The following is a 19,343-nucleotide window of genomic DNA, read 5'->3' on the forward strand; positions in this document are numbered from 1 at the left end:
CTTGGCATTAGTGAGTTCTGCTAACTCTGGGGATCCTTCTAATGATTGGATTCTAGATTCGAGGTGTTCATTCCATATGAGTCCGCGTCGAGACTGGTTTGACACATATGAGTCTTGCAATTGGGGTAAAGTTATTGTAGGTAATAATGCACCTTGTAAGATTACGGGTATTGGGTCCATGAGATTGAGGACTAATGATGGGCGAAAGTTGACTTTGATTAGGGTGCGACATGTCCCTGCTTTGGGGAAGAATCTGATTTCCTTAGGTACCTTGGATGATTTGGGGTACAATGGAGTGTTTTCGCATGGGGAGCTGTCCATTTATCGAGGTTCGGAGTTGGTACTTAAGGGTTGGTCATATGGAAAAATCCTCTATGTCTTTGAGGGTGTCATACTGTCTAGTTCCGGCGATTTACGCATCGGTGTCTCACCAAGAGATGACCAAGATTTGGCATATGTGGCTTGGTCATATGGGGGAGAAAGGGATGCAGCTATTGTCTAAGAGGGGTCTACTATCTGGGATCAAGGTTGCCAACCTTGAGTTTTGTGAGCATTGTGTGTTTGGGAAGAAACATAGGTCAAAGTTCAGCAAGGGTGCTCACATTACTGATGACGTGCTCGATTATATCCATTCAGATTGCTGGGGTCCATATAGGGTTGAAGGTATGGAAGGTTTCCACTATTTTGTGTCATTTGTAGATAACAAGTCCCGATACATATGGCTTAAGCTTCTTAAGTCAAAGGATGAGGCCTTCAAAGTTTTCAAGTAATGAAAAGCTTTGGTGGAGAATCAACAGGAAGATCAAGAAGCTACGAACAAACAATGGGCTTGAGTTTTGCAAAGAGGAGTTTAATCAGTTCTGTACAGATGAGGGTATCGGTCGATTCATACCGTTAGGATGACACCACAGCAGAACGGTGTTGCAGAGCGGGTTAATCAGACACTGCTTGAGAGAGTTCGATGCATGCTCTCTAATGCAGGGCTGGAGAGGAGGTATTGGAGTGAAGCTGTGATGACAGCTTGTTATATCACCAATAGGGGTCCTCATTCGGGAATTGACTTCAAAATCTCGTTTGAGATCTGGAGTGGTAAGTTGCCTAGTTTCTTTAATTTGTAACACCCTGGCCCCTCGGACCGCTGGTGACTACTCTTGGAGACTGTAGACTAGCCCCACAAACCAACACAAGTCTTTCCAGCGCACTTTGGCCTCACTCGTGCGCTTCTGGGAAAACTTCCCAGGAGGTCACCCATCCTAAGATTGCTCTCCACCAAGCACGCTTAACTGTGGAGTTCTTAGCAAATGGGCTCCCTATAAAAGAAGATGCACCTTGTTGTTATGTGTAGTCTATCAATCCCTTTTCAAGTTAAATCTGGGGTACTACACTACGAGCCAAGATGGGGTGTTTTGTTGGGTACGGTGATGGTGTGAAGGGGTTTAGGATCTATTCACCTCCGGAGGGTCGGGTCATTCTTAGTAGGGATGTCACTTTGGATGAAAGCATCATGTATTCCACGAAGAGCTCGGAGTCTTCTGATTTGGGAAAGGAAGGGGAGAACTTGCTATAGGCAGATGGAGTACTTGAGGTACATCAGTCATCCATTGCTGATTTACCTCGAGTGCAATTTATTGATGATGATGCTGAGGTTCCAGTGCCGAGTACTCCTGAACCTGAGGTTGTTCCATCTTCTCCTAACTTTGGGGAGGAGGTGAAGCAGTCTAATCAGGGGTCATCTAGTCAATCTAACACTATTCTTAAGAAACCTAGACGAGTTATCAAGAAGCCTGTTAGGTTGATGTAGAGTCATATGAACCTGCCACATATAAACAAGCAATTAGTTGTAGTGAGTTGGCGTAATGGCTTGCTGCAATGGGTGAAGAGATGCAGTCTTTTTACAAGAACATAGTGTGGGAACTTTTGAAGGTACCAGGGGGGAGGAAGCTTGTAGGGTGTAAGTGAATTTTTAAGAAGAAAGAAGGGTCATCTGAATATGAGAAAGTTCGTTTTAAGGCTAGGCAAGTTGCAAAGGGGTTCAATCAGGTAGAAGGGGTTGAATTTGTGGAGATATTCTCACCGGTGGTTCGACATACTTCTATTCGTGTGTTATTATCAATCGTAGCACATTATGACCTTGAGCTGGAGCAGCTGGATGTTAAGACGGCTTTCCTCCATGTTGATTTGGAGGAGGAGATTTTGATGAAGCAGCCCGAAGAATTCGAGATTCCAGGAAAAGAGCACTATGCATGCAGATTGATAAAGTCATTGTATGGACTTAAGCAATCCCCTCGGCAGTGGTACAAGAGGTTTGATTCTTTTATGGTTTCGCATGGTTTTGATAAGAACTCGAATGATTGTTGTGTATATCATAGTAAGTTAGATAATGGTTCCATGATTTATCTGTTGTTATACGTTAATAACATGCTTGTTGCCACAAAGAATAAATCTGATGTTGCTAGACTTAAAGAGTTGCTTAGCTCGGAATTTAGCATGAAAGATTTGGGTCCAGCTAAGAAGATTTTGGGTATGGAGATCTATAGGGATCGGGCTAGGGGGTAAGCTTTTCTTGACTCAGAAAAGTTACATCGAAAAGATTTTGTCTCGTTTTAGGATGGAGAAATCTAAGCCTATAAGTACACCAACATCTATAAGCTGCAAATTGTCTTTGTCTATGTCACCTCACACTGAGGAGGAGTTGGCGTATATGTCTAGGGTCCCTTATGCTAACGCAGTTGGTTGTTTGATGTATGCTATGGTCTGTACTAGGCCGGATATTGTGCACGCTGTTAGTGTTGTGAGAAGGTTTATGGCTCAACCAGGGAGAGATCACTGGCAGGGGGTGAAAAGGATTTTTCGCTATTTGAGGGGGACAACTGATATTGGTCTTGTGTATGGGAATGGTAAGGAGTGTTTGGTAACTTGGTATAGTGATTCTGATTAGGCAGCTGATGTGGATACCAGGAGCTCGGTGACCGGGTATGCGTTTACTTTGGGTGGTTCTGTGGTTAGTTGGAAGTCTACATTGCAATCTTTGGTTATGTTGTCTACTATTGAAGCTGAGTACATGACTTTAACTTTTGCAGCTAAGGAGTCTATATGGCTCAAAGGCCTTGTAGGTGAACTGGGTATTGAACAAGATTTTGCTACGGTGTATTGTGATAGTCTAAGTGCCATTTGCTTAGCTAAAGACCAAGTACACCATGATCGGACCAAGCATATTGACTTCAGGTATCATTTCTTGCGTACTAACAAGAGGGTAAAGGTAAAGAAGATCAGGACCGCTGACAACCCAGCTGATTTCCTTACTAATTATGTTATATTTAGTAAGTTTAAACATTGCTTAGACTTGCTAAATATTGATTATTATGTGATGTAGTAGGCCCTTAGGGGCGGTGTTGGGGAGCTCCTGTTGTAGGCATGTTGACCTTAAGGTGGAGCTTGCCCGGGGCTTGTGATGCAGGTGGAGCATTATGAGTTGTTATACTTGGTGACGAGTATGTGATGGGTCTTGGTGGGAGACTTGTCGGGATGAGTCTTGGTTGAAGACTTAACGGGATGTACGGCTTATGCATGAGATTTGCATCGGGTTTTGGCTTGAGATATGCCCACTATGTGTTGATGAGATCGTTTGCTTACTACGAGTTTTTCGTCAAGGTGGAGATTGTTGAAGTTGGTGACTCGACTCGAGTCTTGTCTTGGTGTTTAGGTGAATCACGGGCTGGGTTCAAGTAGGAATCAAGTAGGCAACGCCGAATCGGCGTTGTGGTGGCCAAGGTTGAAGACGACTTGGAATGGTATGTTGTGCTTGAAGCAATTTTCCAGAGACTAACGCCGACTCGACGTTCATGGTGTTTAGAGGACAACCGACTCGGCTTTGATGGCTGCCAAAATGCATTTTATTCCAAAAGAAAAAGCCGACTCGGCGGCAGTATGGGATAGAGAAAAGTCGAGTCGGCTGCAGTTGCATTTTGTGCGAGGAGCAGTTTTCAACTTCCTTTGGCCGGTTATTTTGTGATACTTGGTACCCAAGTGTCTTGCATTTATAGGTTTTATTATAAATACTTCCTTTTATGATACTAAGGAAAATGATTCACAAATTGAGAGAGATCACAAGAGAGTCATTATAATTTGTGAGTGTGATTGGAATTCATCTTGTAAATTCTTTGCGATCATAGTGAAATTATTTGATCTCGGTGTCGGTAGACGTAGCTATCACATTGATAGTGAACCACGTTAAATCTCTAGTGTCATTTTCTTATTGTTTGCATTGAATTTCTTATTGTTTCATTATTGTTCATCGGCCTTGCTTCCGCTGTCGCACAACATGAAGAGAAGTTTGTTTTACTAAGCTTATGCCCTTTTGTGTGAGAAGATTAAGACGTCATAAGCTTTTGATAAAATGTATCGTTTGAGGATCAAAAGTAAGCAACACCATAATTTAAACTTATGCAATCTCAATTGATAAATATAGAATAAATTTGTTGTATATACTAGATGCTAATTTTAGCTTAAGAATTGCTTACTTGATTTACTAATTTTTGATAAATAAGCTTATGACGAAGCATCAAAAATGGTAACATAAAAAACCATAATCCCAAAAGACGAGGGAAATCATCTTGGACAATCATCCCTTATGTTGTGAAATGGAGCTCAGTGAACAAAGAAGAGAAGAAGAAATGCACATAAGAACAAACCAAACAAGAACAGAGACAAACAAACATAAACACACACAACACAATTGTTTAGTGTATTTTTGATGAACAAATTGCTTTGTATTATGTTATGTTAACAAGTTACAACTCAATACAATCACTTACAAACACTCAAAGCATTTACTCACAAACTTAAACACCTTAAATGGTGTTTGTTCACACATTGCTCTTATTCTCTTTTGGTTACATGAATCGTAGCATGAAGCTCTAATACTCTTCCTCGCGCTTTCATGAGTTTTACACTTTGTTTGGACAACAATGTAAGAGTGAAAGGAAAGGAAGAGAAGGGAAAGGTAAAGAAAGGGGAGAGAATAAAAGAAGGAAAAATTACCTAGAATAATCCAACCTTTAGTCGATTTTCCTACAATAATCTCAACTATTAATTAACCATGAATAATTTAAACTATTTCGTCACTTACCCAAGAATATTGTTGTGCATATTATGACTTGTTATTATAGGTAAATTAATCAAAAAAAAAGAAAATTAAAATATGATAACAAAAATATTTAAAAAAAATATTAAAATACCCTTCCTCTCTAACACATTGAATTTGCCATGCCATTGTTCCTCCCCACTCAATAACACCTCCTCATCTTCATCACCTCAAAAGCCAACTAAACAAAGGTCGGTGTAGAATGTAGATGATTGGTTGTGGATGGCACAACAAGATTGGTGGCGGTGGTGGCTGGTGAGTAAGGTTGTTGGGTTGGTGGCTGTAAGGGAGGGAGTGGTGGCAGGTTGAGAAGGGCAAGGAGATGGGAAGAGTGGTGGAGAAGCATCGATATGGGTAATTAATTTTTTCATATTTTTAGTTTTTTTAATTAAATTTTTTATATTCTATTTTATTTTAATTTAATTTTTTTGTAAAAATGACCTATTGTAAAGGTTATCGGTCACTATAGTATACTTTTGGAAAATATCCTTCAAAGTTCTGATTATTCATGGTTAATCAATAGTTGAGATTATTGTAGGAAAATCGAGGAAATATTGGATTATTCTGGGTAATTTTTCCATAAAAGAAAGTTTTTCTTGTTTGTTTCGGAGGGAAGGGAAGGGAAGGGAGAGGAAGAGAAAACACCTTCCAATCTTTCCACTTTTGGAGAGTTTTGACTATTAACAAAATTAAGGAACTAAATTCCTTTAAATTCCTTCCTTCTATATCCTTCACCTTCAAAATTATTATTCAGACAAAGAAAAATACATCCCTTCAAAATTCTCCCCTCCAAAGTTGTTCAAACAATGGAAATTGCATCCTTTTAATTTCCTCCATTTTCTTTCCCTTAATCAAAACATAAGTGTTAGGGCGGCCCTTCTTATAGTCCTTAATAGTCCGAGGAATCAAACCTCAGAAGTAATGAACTTCTTTTGGACTTGGTGCTCAACACAAACTTTGATGCACTGTGTTCATCCGAGCACAATGCTTCTTGTCCGAGCAACCTTCTTCAAGGTTTTCTACCTTTTCTCGTGCCAAAAACAAGCTTGTGCACTTTATGAAGCTACTCGACCATCCCACTCATCGAAGCACAAGCCCAACTCTTGCCTTTACTTCTCTTACTTCTTTTGAGCTCTCTAACGGTCTTCAAAGTTCCACCATTAGCTTTAGAAGAACACCCTTTGCCACTACTCTTTTAAGAGATATCAGGTTCCTTCCAAACATGGGGACACACCTTACATCTTTGAACTTCCTCAGTTCCTCTTATCATCATCATGTGTTACAAGTTACAACAACTTCTCCATGCTTTCAACCTTCACCCCTTCATCATTTGACAAGGCTATAAGGCCTTTTTCACAAATTTCAAACCTTGTGAAGTGAACTTCTCTTTTTTACAACAAATGTTGTTAGAACAACCATAATCTATTACCCTTTCCTTATCATAACCATCTATCCCATAAATAAGGAATGCTTCATCATCATCTTCATTATCATATATCCTAGTACATCTAGTCCATTCTCTTGAACTTATTTTCTTCCTTCATCTATCAACATCCTTATCTTCTTGAAGTCTTTCTTCATCTTCTGCACATAACGTGTATGCTTCTCTTCTTCTTGCAACAATAACACTCTGCCAAGTTCCAATATCATTTGGCTACCTATGAGGACCTACATCCCTTCTATCTTGAACTCTACCTCTATGAGACTTCTCTTCAATCAACCTAAATTCAACTTTTTTCTTCCCCTTCAATTCCCACTATGAACCTATTAATTTCTCTGCGGACCCAGGAAAACATGAGATGAGCAAATAAAAGTTGATTTGTATGAGTTAAGCCTCTCTGCGGACCTGATTAGGGATAGGAGCAGTTGAAGACACCATATCCATGTCTTAGATTATTGATGTCCTCTCACTCTAGCTTTTAGTCTCCTTAACCTCTTACTTGTATCATTTCTTTTCTATTAGTTCTTTGTTTTCCTTTTGTAGTGGTTCTACCTTTTATAGGCCTCTATGTTATCTTTCACATGTAATCACGTCCCGTTATCTTCCTCGAGCCGGGAGACTCCTTTGGTCGCGCTCTCCTTTATGGGTATGAGTTGTCGTCGTCTTTCCCTCCCTAGATCCTGGCCTTTGTTTTCTAAGAGTGGGATATACTGGGTAGGATGATGATGATGAACCTATTAATTTCTCTCAATGCTACCAATGCTTAATAAAGAGGGATCAAATTTTCAGCAATGTTTTTTTCACTATTTTTCTAAAGTTTTTGGCAAGAGAAGCCAATAGTAACACAATTTGCTCTTGAGCCGACAACCTCTAATCAACATTCACCAATGGACACACCAATTAATTGAATGTTTTAATGTGATCTTGCTTGTTTGTATCATCCTCCTTTAGAGTTGATACAACATTCACTATAAACTGTGTTTTTGTCAAAGACTCTAAATCATATACTACTTGAAGCTTCTTCAATAACTTCCTTGGGGATATCTCCTTCAAATAGTTGCATGCTTAATTTTGGGAGTAATGGTTAACCAATCTGTGCTTGCCACCTTCTTATTTTTGGAAGCCGACTTGTCTTCCTCCAACTTCTAAGCTTGTTGGCTTGGTCATCTCAAGAGCTCTATCAATTGATCAATTCCTTGACTAACAAGTCTTCAACTGAACTTCTCCATACCAAAAAGTTCATTTTTCCATCATATTGTGGAATGCAAAAGTTTTCACCTTCACCCATCTTCTTTACTCTGGAAGATCCCATAAACGTCTCAAAATACATCATTAAAAAAAATCTTATTTATATAAGAAAATTAAGACTTATATGAATTACATACGAAGCAATGGATGATATGTTAACAAATATCTTCAAGATACCTCTTGATTTTTAGATTATACAAGATCAAATAAATTGTATGTGGTTGATCTCCACAAACTGTCAATCTGAAATCAATTATTCACTTTGTGTATACTCTATATGTGACTTATTTATCTTGAGTTATTGCGGATGATTTTTTCTATCAAGGATCAATCAGCAATAAACTCTCAGTTATCACTAACAAGGATAAGGTTGCGTGCATCCGACCCTTAAACCGCCCATAGGTGAAGCCATTTAATGGCATTGGGATTTGGGACAGTGAAATGTTGTATTTATATGCATCCTTTGACCAAATTACAGCTTTCTCCTGTTTTTTTTTTCAGAGCATCAGAAAACTAAAGAAGACAAAAAATAGTTCATTAGTTGAGTTCATTGAAGAGCAGAAAAATGGTTCTCATATTTCACAAGAACCCACAAGTTAAATACATGAATACGCAAAGACAAATTTCATTCTGCGACAAGTTACACTTTGGAAGGTTCTGAGCATTTGAAACATGCTCGACCGCATCAAAAAAGCAGCCTCAAATGTTAAACACACATAATATACTTGAGTATTACAATACAGTAGGTGTTAGAATGTTTTGGTATGAGAAGGGTCTTAAATTATTTGTCAATTTTCGCTCCGCCTCTTATTACACTCAGTATTGGTTTGGCATACAGTACTCAGGGCGGAAAGCCAAGGGACCAGCAGCATAGATCACAGCCTCATAACCCTTGTTCATAATCTTCTTCTTCTCATACCGAAGTGCAGCTCCATTAAAACCATAGTTAATATTAGTAAAAACATCACATTCATCAATAGGAGAAGAAACCAGCTTCACAACACAAGCTTGCAGGGGATGATCAAGAAGCTGATGTCTCATCGTGAATCCATCAAGTTTCGCGTAAAAGTAGCCGCCACTGTCAGTACTGTAAGTCTTGTAGTAGCTGATTCTATCCTTATAGTTCCTGCAAATGACTCCGATTTTAGCACCCTTGATGGGTTTAGCCTCATCGAGCGACCACGTTCCTGAGTACTTGCAGCTTTGACAGTAAACTATCCCTTCAACCACAACATTTGCTGTCATTTTTGGTGGTGTATTGTGTTGTTTAGGATATGGTTTTGTTGGTGATTCGTATTCATTTGCAGTTGAATAAGGAATGGATATAGCTACCAGAAGAACTGATAATAGAAACAAATTTTGAGCTCTTTTCATTTTGTGCTTTTTTTTGTTGTTTTTTTTGGCTGGATTTTGGTAAATTTGGTGGGGTTTTTTTTTATTAAGAGGATTATTTAGGGGTATTTATATTGGATGAATTGGAATTGTTTTTGTAAGAATATACGTGGGTGTCACAAAGATGAAAGTCAACTGTGTTATTGAAATTTGAAAAGGGATTGTGGACATGCAGGCAACTACTGCAGTTAGCCGGCAGCAGGACTGTAAGAGAGAAGAAGATCAACTAAAAAATTTATGTAATAATAGATCTTACACTTGTTAAATTTTGATTCGACTTGAAACCTTGATTGAATTTAACCTAATCAATACCTAATTATTCTGAGCCAATTTTCAAAAAAAATTAGTGAATTTTAATTTCTGAATCAATATTTTCAAGTTATAGTCATTTATTTTTTCGTCAATTATTTTTTTTGTAAGTGAATACTTCACAATTATAATGTGTAAAGTTATTTTGGGGCAATATATATGAAATACTAATTTTGATTGGTTGAAAACTTGATTGAATTTCATCTAATCAATATCTAAACGATCCGAGCTAATTTTCAAAAAAAATAGTGAATTTTAATTTTTGAATCAGTATTTTTAAGTTATAGTCATTTACTTTTTTGCCAATTATTATCATTATTATTATTATTATTATTATTATTTAAGTTAATACTTTATAATTATAACGTGCAAAGCTATATTATATATGAAAAGCTAATTTGTTAATTTTAACTGAAAAAATTACATATTAATAATTAGACAGTACTAAATTAATCATTACTCATTTACCTTTTTATCTTTCTACTTGGAATGTGGATTTTTACTTGTTTAATGAAGCTACTTCTAGAGTGGTCTTATCTTGAGATGTTGGTCTATAAAGAACAAGAGCTCTTCATAAGAGCAACATGAGATCATCAGCTATGGACGAATCTTGAATACTAGTATAAGGTAGGTCAATGATACTCATCCCTACATATGTATAAAACCAACTCTGTTGGTTATATGCTACATAATTTAATATCAATATGGTTTTTAATCAAATAACTTCTATTACCTAAGCAGACCCAAACCTAAATCTCCCCGACCAGGCTTCAACTATACTTCCTCTGTTCCGTTTTAATCACTACATTTGCATGGGCACGGGAATTAAGAAGAGTGATTGACCTACACTGTAGCTGATTGTTTACTTTATAGAGTATAGTATTTTATTATTGTTAATTGAAAAAGAAAAAGAAAAAATAGGTTGTTAGGTTACTTTATAGAGTATAGTATAGTATTTTATTATAGAGTATAGAGTATAGAGTAGGATAAAAATAGGGGTAGATAAAACTTTAAATGATTGTTTTATTACTAAAAATGGAAATATAGCAAGTAATATAAAATTGTCAAAAATAGAAAATGTAGCGGGTATTATGGAACGGAGGAAGTACAATTCTTTTTTGAACCACCAAATGTACGCAATCGAGATTTACGAACCTTGCAAACTTTAAAATGCTGAATTTGTACGATAACAAGGTAAGAAAATTTTTTTTTACCACTTTACATTTTGAGGTACAAACAAGCAAGCAAAAACATTAGTACATTCCCAAGCCAGGCTTAAAAATCTTGAATTGTATCATCTAGGTTCCGTTCAACGAACGAACATCAAGCTCGGCCCACCAAAGAGAAGAAAATCGTGGGGCGGCTTTATCTTGATCAATCCCGGTTACTTCCTTCATTTTTACCGTAATATCTCTCATTGTTAGTTGATTTTGTTCTGAATGAAGACACTTTCGGATAATGTCACTAAGTTTATCGAGCTGTTCGGCATTAAAATGTAACATAGGATCAACCAATTCTTGAAGAGATTTCTCCCCACTCATGTACTCCGACACCCAATCATCGAGTGAGTTCTTATCTAACAACTGAGGAATGCGCCCTGTCATCATCTCGAGAAGAACCAAGCCAAAGTTGTAAACATTGCTCTCGGGGCTGATTGATGTCGTACTTAAAGTGCTTACGCAATTAGTCATAGGCTGAAGACGTGGAGCAGCCACTTCATTCCAGATACAGAAATCGGACAGTTGTGCAGCATAATCTTCGGAGAGGCTCACAGCCGATGAATTTAGATTTGGATGAGTTACGGGTGGTGTTAATTGGTGCATATACTCGAGACAGTATGCCAATCCCATTGCAACCCTTAGTCTCATACGCCAATCTAAATGCTCGGCTTCTTTTACTGCAAAGTCACCAGGATCATATTGTGTTACACATAACTACCCTCGAAGAACAATAATCGATATTACATAACTATAAATGTATAATCGTTCTTTGTTTCCCTACATTTATCCTAGTGTTTCCTTTACATTTACAAAAGATGGAAAACATATTCTATTTCTCTAAATTCTTAAACAAGAGAAGAAATAGATTTAACGTGCATTACTAGATTATAGGTTTATTCGGCATAAGGTAGTTGTGTGGGTAGCTATTAATTGTTTAAGTAGTTGCAATTGTGGATGGTTGTAGTTGTACAACTGTAGGTTAGATATTTAGTTGTCTAATTAGGTGCGTAGACTGTAGATTAATATTGTTCGGTAAAAGTAGCGGTTATGGTAGTTATTGAAATATAATTTGTTGTGAAGTTTAGAAAATCTTAAACCTTTACTTTTAGTTTTGAAACGTTACAAGTTATAACATTTTGAAAACATCTACATGTAAACGCTAACTACTTTTACTGAATAGTGACCTTTTTTTTCTAAATGAACATTTATCAATCTTTTTCGTTCCTCCTTTTGTTCAATCCCGTTTCTTGACAAGTTAATAGCGCCCCTTCAAAAAATAGACATCTTAAAAGGATGAATCGAATCTTTTGTAACATTTAAAGTATTCGAGATTTAAATGCATTCAACGACACATATAATGCACAATCTCGACTCTCGAGTTTGTATATCTTCACGTAAAAGAAAATGAAAGTACGAATAAAGTGTCGCTTTGATCTCTCTTTCGGAACTTATTTCATGGTGAAGTACATAATGACGAGAGAAAGTCTAGAAGGTACTCACTGTGCAAATGCTCAAAGAGCGAGCCATTTGGGGCATATTCAAAAACCATCAATCTGGTGAACGGTTGTTCTTCCTCGCAATAACCTATAAGGTTTACAAAGTTTTTGTGGTTCACCTTGGATAAAATCTCGACCTGAAAAGCACAAAAAAAGAAGCTAAAAATGTATGAAAAATTATCATCGAAAATTCACTTTTGATATAGGCAATGTAACATAATTCGCTAGCTAATTCACTTTTTGAATTCGCGATTCACTCAAATTTGCCAAAAATCGACCATAGTTCACTTTTTCCGATTTGCGATTCTTGAAGAGATTAGCGAATCATATGACACTGATACAAGATAGAAACTTGTCACTTTTACAATCAATGTACCTTCTTCCTGAACTGAGTCTCCAAATTTCTTGACCAGTCCTTAGCCGTAGTTATAGCCAAAGATATAACGGCTATTTCAACGCCGTTTGAAAGTGTCCCTTTGTATATGGTACCGATAAATGACGTTCCAATGACGTTGCTGAAATCTTCACAAGCCGTTACAAGTTCAGACCTCTTTAGATTTGGTAGCCCTGCAGACATTACACATTCTTACTGATCATGCTTTTGTACATGGAACATGTTAAAATATTATCATCATCATCACAATGGATCCCGCCCAAGGCAGGGTCTGGGGAGGATAGGAAAGAAGGCAGACCAATACCCTCATCAAGAGGAGGTCACGATCAAAGGCGGCCCTTTATCGCGTGACGTATGAGGTAAACATGAGAAAATATACATTGAACAAAAGGAAAAACAAAAAGAAAGAAAAGGTTCTTAATTAATCAAAAAATATGTTAGGACTTAGAATTGTATTGACTTGGTTTTGTATTAAAATAGATGCAGAGACCTAAATTAAAAGCATCATCTGAATTGCTTTTAACAGCTCAAATACACTGCCACAAAAGGAGCAACAATGACTACTTAAAATAGACCATGTTGAAGTATTGATAGAAGGGTTTGATAAAGTATATAACATATTATGGGGCTTCAACTTAAACTTAAGTTTTTAATTGAGTTCATTCCTTGACACGATATCAGATGTCACATGACAGAGAGTCATGGGTTCGAATCTCATCCACCCCTTATTTCAAAGTGGTATATTTAACGCCATGTATCAGAAGAACATGTGCTATATCCACACTTTCTAGCCCAAAAACTTTTCGTGTGAGGGTTATGATAAAGTATATTACATATCAATGGACTTTAACTATCAGCTAAGTTCTTGGTCAAGTTGATTCTTTTACATGATAGCAGTATAACTTATCCCGAAACTTCAACCAAAAGCTTCGGTTGATAATTGAAGCCCTGAGATATTTTTGATCAGACGATACAAATATAGCCTTATCTTTGGCCATTCTAGACTAGGAAGAAGAACAGAAGTAGAAAATTTTTGTTCTTGTGATTATTTCTTTCAAGTAAAGTGATCAACAAGTTAATATAAAATTCATGATCCAAGTTGGGAAAAATGGTGTGGGAGTATAAAAGGTAAGGTAACAAATATTTCTAACCTTCGACAAAGCTTGGTTTATCGCTGTTGAGTCCATCTGATCTCTCATCTCCTAACATTTGTTCCGATTCCAAAATGTGAGCACAACTATGATTCTTCGAAACATCATCAAGCTCCGAAAGAAAAGAAAAACAAAGAGTTACTATAAAAGGCATTACCCATCACAAATGCTCTCTGAAGTTGTCCGCTTAATCCTGTTGGCTTTCGGATCTTGTTTCCCCTCAAGAGGTATAGTAATAAACTGACTAAAACCAAACCAATGAATCCACCCATGGCTCCAACCACAATTCCAATTGTTTTTATTTGTGATGCTGAGGGAGACGGAGAGGAGGTAGACTTCGAAGATGGAGAAGACAATAAAACATTAGAAGATCGTGGCATTGGTGGTGTAGAATCCCGAGTATTTGGAGGAGAAAGGGGTCGTGATATTTGGGGTGGATTGAACAGGGGAGATGGAATTGAATCATTCGGGATTATGTGTTTTGGTGGTGGTGGTGGTGGTGGTTGGGGGCCACTTGGCTTTTCAAATGAATGTTTAAAAACATCATTATCATGAAAACGTTTTTTTTTATGTGTCTTGCTCGGTGTAAAGGGTTGTTTCAGGTGGTCTTTGGTGTTCGGTAAAGAGGGTTGTTTCGAAAAACGTTTTGTGGTAGGTTTGTGCCAATCAAGTAACATCCTCCTTTGTCCTACATCTTGTCCATGGTCACTATGCCTAAGTTGTAGATAACCTTATCATTAGCTATATGTGCCAAACAAAACAATATTTGAACTTGAGACATTCATGACATTCCATTACCCGGATGCCATTAAGTGACTCCTTCCTAGGTGGGATTTGAGGGTTGGAACAATATTTGAACTCGAGACATTCACAGTATTCCATTACCTCGATGCCATTAACTGGCTCCCACCCAGGCGGGGTTTAAGGGGTCGGATGTACTCAACTTACCCTTGTTACTGATAACATAGGGGTTGTTTTCGATAACTCTTATGGCAAATATCATTCGCAACATTATAATAAAAGCGCACATGATTTAGTGAGACATTTCAATACTAACTCATTAATCTTTTTGAGACATTCTTCAATATTTTTTTGTTACAGTCTGGTAGATTGTTCAACATTACCTGGCATATGGTAATATTTTCACAGAACTAGTCAGTTCAACTTCATGAGATATGTGGCAGGATAGTCCATTGTTGTCTAATAATCTGCAAATTATACAAGGAAAGAACATCATGACTAGGGATAAAGAACACTAAACTAATGAAATAACCTACAATATGTCGAGCAATGAACTTAACCAAAAGTTTAAGGTTATGATTGTAGCCCCAGAATATATTATATACCTTATCACACCCCCTCATACGAGAGCTCTTTAGGTTAGAAGTGCGGATGTGGTACAGACCCTCCTCATACCTAATGCTAGATATTCTACTTTAAATGAGGGGTGGATAAGTTTAAAACCGTAGAATTTCTGTAAGGCTTTCAAGTTGGCTTCTGATACAAGTCAAATAACTAACTCAACCAAAAGTATAAGACGATAGTTTAGGCCCGAAGATATGTTATATAGTATTTAACAATATATATTCATAAAAGTTTTAGCGACTTACATAATTGTAATGTTAGATTCGGATTCAAGTGGGATCGGTTCGTAAAAATGATTGTAACCCAAGTCCAGAAACTCCAATTCTTTCAAGTTTCTAAGCTCTTCGGGAATAGTTCCGGAAAAGGAATTGTTTCGAAGTACGCTGCAAAAGACTTTCGACTTGAGAATGACACAAATAGCAGGAGGAACAGAAAAGAGACAATGAAATTACAAGTAATTACACAAACTAATTCGAAAATAAAGTTTCCCTTGACATGTTCTAATACACTTCCTTCGTTCGTAAATACTCGCTATATTAGATTTAGTGGTACTATTCATCTTTCAAGATTATTTTATATATTACGGCTAATGTATAAAAGAATTATAGTCAAGTAAAATCTTATTTGAATCGTCTAAATGCATACGTTCATAATATCAAATTTTTATAATTTTTAGTTAAACATAGTTAAGATATAAATAATTAAAATTACACATTAAATTGCGTAAAAAGTAAAATGTAGTAAGTATAATAATATAGACTAATTATTCTTACATGGACTTTATGTGCAATAAATGATGAAGTTCTGATGCTAGTGTTCCCTCAAGACAAAGGTTAGTCAAGTTCCTGAAAAGTTTTGTATAAAGATTAATGTCACAATTGATTACTAAACATCACTTTTTTGACATAATAATCACAATTCAAAAAAGGTAAAGACGAGAAAGTGAATACAAGCAAAGAAATCAATATTTTGTCACCAAAAAATGGTTATTGGTGAGCATGACTCATGACTTGAGAGAATTTGGAGATATTGACAAAAATAATCATAAAATAATGACATTTAATATAACATATTTGGACAAACACTTCCATTACCGTATACATCTCCGTCGTTTTAAATTTACTACACTACAGTTAAAAATATTCACTTTAATTTGCGTAAAAAACTCTAACCAAAAAATTTTAGAAGTTTAGCTTCCAACTTATAGAATGTTAGCTATTATTTTGGGATGATTCAAAATAGAGATATAGTGCAATATCTAGAAACTAAAGAGTGTTTGAATCATATAGATGCTTTTGTTCTTGTACTTGCTCCAACGTTCCAATTAGACTTATGCAATGGGTCGAATAGAGGTCAAATCAGGTCGGGCTCAAATAAAAGTGGGTCGAGCTGAATGCAAATAAAAATAGAATGGGCTCAAATGGGTCGGGCTATCTCCGTCCTTCCAGCCCGCTTGACCCATTTATAAATTTCTTCTTAAAAATTTCCATTGAAATAAGCATATCAAATTGAGTAAAATGTCTTTTAACTTAATTACTTAATTATGTCAATTATAAATAGACTATTGATGATTATAGATCTATATAGTATTGTATCATAATTCAAGCAAAAAAAATAACAATAAAGGCCCATTTAAGACTCGTATAGAGCTTGTTTTATGTTTTAAAAGGGTTTGTCTAAACACATACTCATTTTAAGCCCGCATAATAAAGAGCTAGTTCCGGGCCCCAAGTGGACTCCGGCCCATTTCACAGCTCTAGTCCCAATCAAATTGTTGCAGCTAATCTTAAAAACTCTGTCAAAACCTCAAATATAGCAATTTCAACGTGCAATTTCAAAGTGACATATATAGGACTCTATTTCATTTTTGTCAAAAAATATATGTTCATAAATTATTTTCCTAGAAACTGAAGATAACTATATTGACAGCAAAATTTTACAATATTGAGTAACATATGCAGAAAATAATGATGAGTGAAAAAAGGAACCAAGAAATTATGAATGACTCACAGGGAAATTACAAGCCCATCAGAACACCCAATTCCAAACCATGAACAGGGATTATCTTCACCATTTTGCTTGTTCCAGCTTGACAAAGCTCCAAATGGATCATTCACTACTCCATCTCTAAACTTCAACAAAGCCTTTCCTGTTTATTACCCCCAAAAAAATTTCCACATTAATCAACATTTCTAAAGGATTATCCTATTTTATTCTAATTTTGCACAAAAAATCAATTTGTTTGATAATTAAATTCCAAAAATAGCAATATCTTTCTAAATTACTCTTGTGAGAGACCGTCTTTTGTTAAGACGACTTTTAGAGTCTAAATTCTCATATGTATTTAATGGGCTAGTTAACCCATATACTATTTCGGTCCTGGTTTTGGCTAATATTATTTTTTTAATTGCTTTGCTTTTTAAGCTACATTGTCGCTCATTTTTCTCTTCTAGGCAGGGCTCTACCTTTTGGGTAGAATTGACGGCATTCTTCTAACACTCTCGCTCAAACTTTATTTTCGAGCAGGATATTGAATTATTAATGATGATTTAACCCATATATAAAGGTGTCTTTCGGTAAAATTGTCTTTTACAACAATTTGTATATCTTTTAGTTATGAACATATAGAACTATAAAATGCAACATAAAAAGAAAAAAATTAATGTAGTGTTTGGAAACAAGTATTTCATTTCAAATTATGAATTTTAATTATAAAATTATAAATGAAGAATTTGAGAATGATAAGGTTTGGGTAGTCATTTTCAAATCCTCAATTTTAACTACTTTGAAAGTAATTATAGAATTTGATTCAAATTCAAATTTGAAAATTTTTAATTCGCCAAACAATAGATTTAAACCAATTTCAAATTTTCAAATGAAATCATTATTCACAAACATAACATAAAAGAATTTGAAATAATTTAGTACCTTCATGGTTGAGAGACGAGCACAATATAAAATTTATCTGAATTACCCCTATCCAAACCAGAATTATCCTAGGAAAAAACCCATTTGTGCACCAAAAATTGTTCATCTTTTTTGTCATTCATCAAACACCAAACTACCCAGAAAACATTAAGAACTGGGGTTTGATTTTGGGTTTTTACCCATTTTTTATATGAGCTCCAATTGCATAAATTTTAAAAACCCAACAAAAATTAATGTTCAGTGAAGAAGAATTTAGAAAACTCAGGTGTAAAAGATTCAAAATTTAGGCTTAATTTGAGCTAATAAACTAAACCCAAAAAGGTTTAGGAAGCAGAGTGATAAAGGTGTGTTTGGTGATAGAATGTAGGTACTTGGTAGATAGTAGATTGTATAATCAAATGAAATGGCGCTAAGGGAAGACTCTTGAACAGGAGAAGTTGACTTCAAAATTGAAATTGTGGTAAAACAAACAAGGAGTAATGGTTAAAGGAAGTTGCACTTGCAATTTTCTAATGGAGAAAGGAGACAAGTGTGCCCAAATTGGAATTACTTGAGATAGTGATACTCCCTGGATTAACTGCAAACAAAAATAAATTATATTTAAAAAAAATGAATACTGTCGTTATTTCTTTAATTTTGCATTATAAGTCCATTTCATTTAAATATGTGAGAGTTTTTTAGTCCTATAGTATAAATTCAAATGGACATATGTAGTATTTTTTTTATCCAATGTCTTCAAACAGACGACATAGGGAGTATTTGGTAAGGAATGAAGAAAGTAAATTATATAGATGAAATCAAAAGAGATCTAACATTATGAATCATATTAAAAATTAGTGAATTACTTTCAAAATAAAATAAATACAAAATAAATATAATGGTATATAAACAATTCTCGTAAGAGACAATCTATTTAAAAGACTAACCCTAATTAGGTTAGTTTATTATCATCTTTTGTTTAATTAAACTTTAATAAGTTGTTTCTAAAAAACGTCTCTCAGATAAACAGTTCTTTAAAAAGACCTACACTAGTATATAAAAATAAATAATGTGAACAGTCCTACCGAAATTATATAGAGCCAAAGACGGGGGTAAAAGAAAGTAAGACACCATAATTTCAAATGTTGACTGACATCTCATCACAATTTGGTCTTTGAAGTTGTTATCCCATGATTTTCTTAATATCATTTTATAGTTATTTGTTATTTTTCTCAATATATCATTCACATACGATTGAAATGCGAGTCATTTTCTAT

At 35.7% G+C, this 19,343-nt stretch overlaps 2 protein-coding genes across 2 annotated transcripts; both read right to left on the minus strand.

Moving 5' to 3' along the window:
• Positions 1–8,378: 8,378 nt before the first annotated feature.
• On the minus strand, positions 8,379–9,377 carry LOC130803085 (non-classical arabinogalactan protein 30). Its single transcript, XM_057667252.1, has one exon. It carries the CDS (start codon positions 9,204–9,206, stop codon positions 8,649–8,651), a length of 558 nt encoding a protein of 185 aa, XP_057523235.1. The 5' UTR covers positions 9,207–9,377; the 3' UTR covers positions 8,379–8,648.
• Positions 9,378–10,537: 1,160 nt separating this feature from the next.
• On the minus strand, positions 10,538–18,539 carry LOC130803086 (inactive receptor-like serine/threonine-protein kinase At2g40270). The gene is made up of 10 exons (XM_057667254.1): positions 18,088–18,539; positions 17,170–17,308; positions 15,933–16,004; positions 15,405–15,542; positions 14,919–15,002; positions 13,952–14,508; positions 13,795–13,845; positions 12,626–12,816; positions 12,254–12,386; positions 10,538–11,430 (listed from the first exon to the last, which is right to left on the minus strand). Exons 1-10 carry the CDS (start codon positions 18,203–18,205, stop codon positions 10,832–10,834), a joined length of 2,082 nt encoding a protein of 693 aa, XP_057523237.1. The 5' UTR covers positions 18,206–18,539; the 3' UTR covers positions 10,538–10,831.
• Positions 18,540–19,343: the final 804 nt, after the last annotated feature.

The sequence above is a fragment of the Amaranthus tricolor genome, chromosome 16 (genome assembly GCF_026212465.1).
Source record: "Amaranthus tricolor cultivar Red isolate AtriRed21 chromosome 16, ASM2621246v1, whole genome shotgun sequence".
In the NCBI taxonomy this organism is placed as follows: domain Eukaryota; kingdom Viridiplantae; phylum Streptophyta; class Magnoliopsida; order Caryophyllales; family Amaranthaceae; genus Amaranthus; species Amaranthus tricolor.

Bases quoted from the DNA above. Each gene is read 5' to 3' on its own strand.
- LOC130803085 (XM_057667252.1), bottom strand. From the start codon at position 9,206: ATGAAAAGAGCTCAAAATTTGTTTCTATTATCAGTTCTTCTGGTAGCT.
- LOC130803086 (XM_057667254.1), bottom strand. From the start codon at position 18,205: ATGACAAAAAAGATGAACAATTTTTGGTGCACAAATGGGTTTTTTCCT. The intron at 17,309-18,087 runs GTACTAAATTAT...GGTAATAAACAG, and splicing joins CTCGTCTCTCAACCATGAAG to GAAAGGCTTTGTTGAAGTTT. The intron at 14,509-14,918 runs GTAATGTTGAAC...TCTACAACTTAG, and splicing joins AAAATATTACCATATGCCAG to GCATAGTGACCATGGACAAG.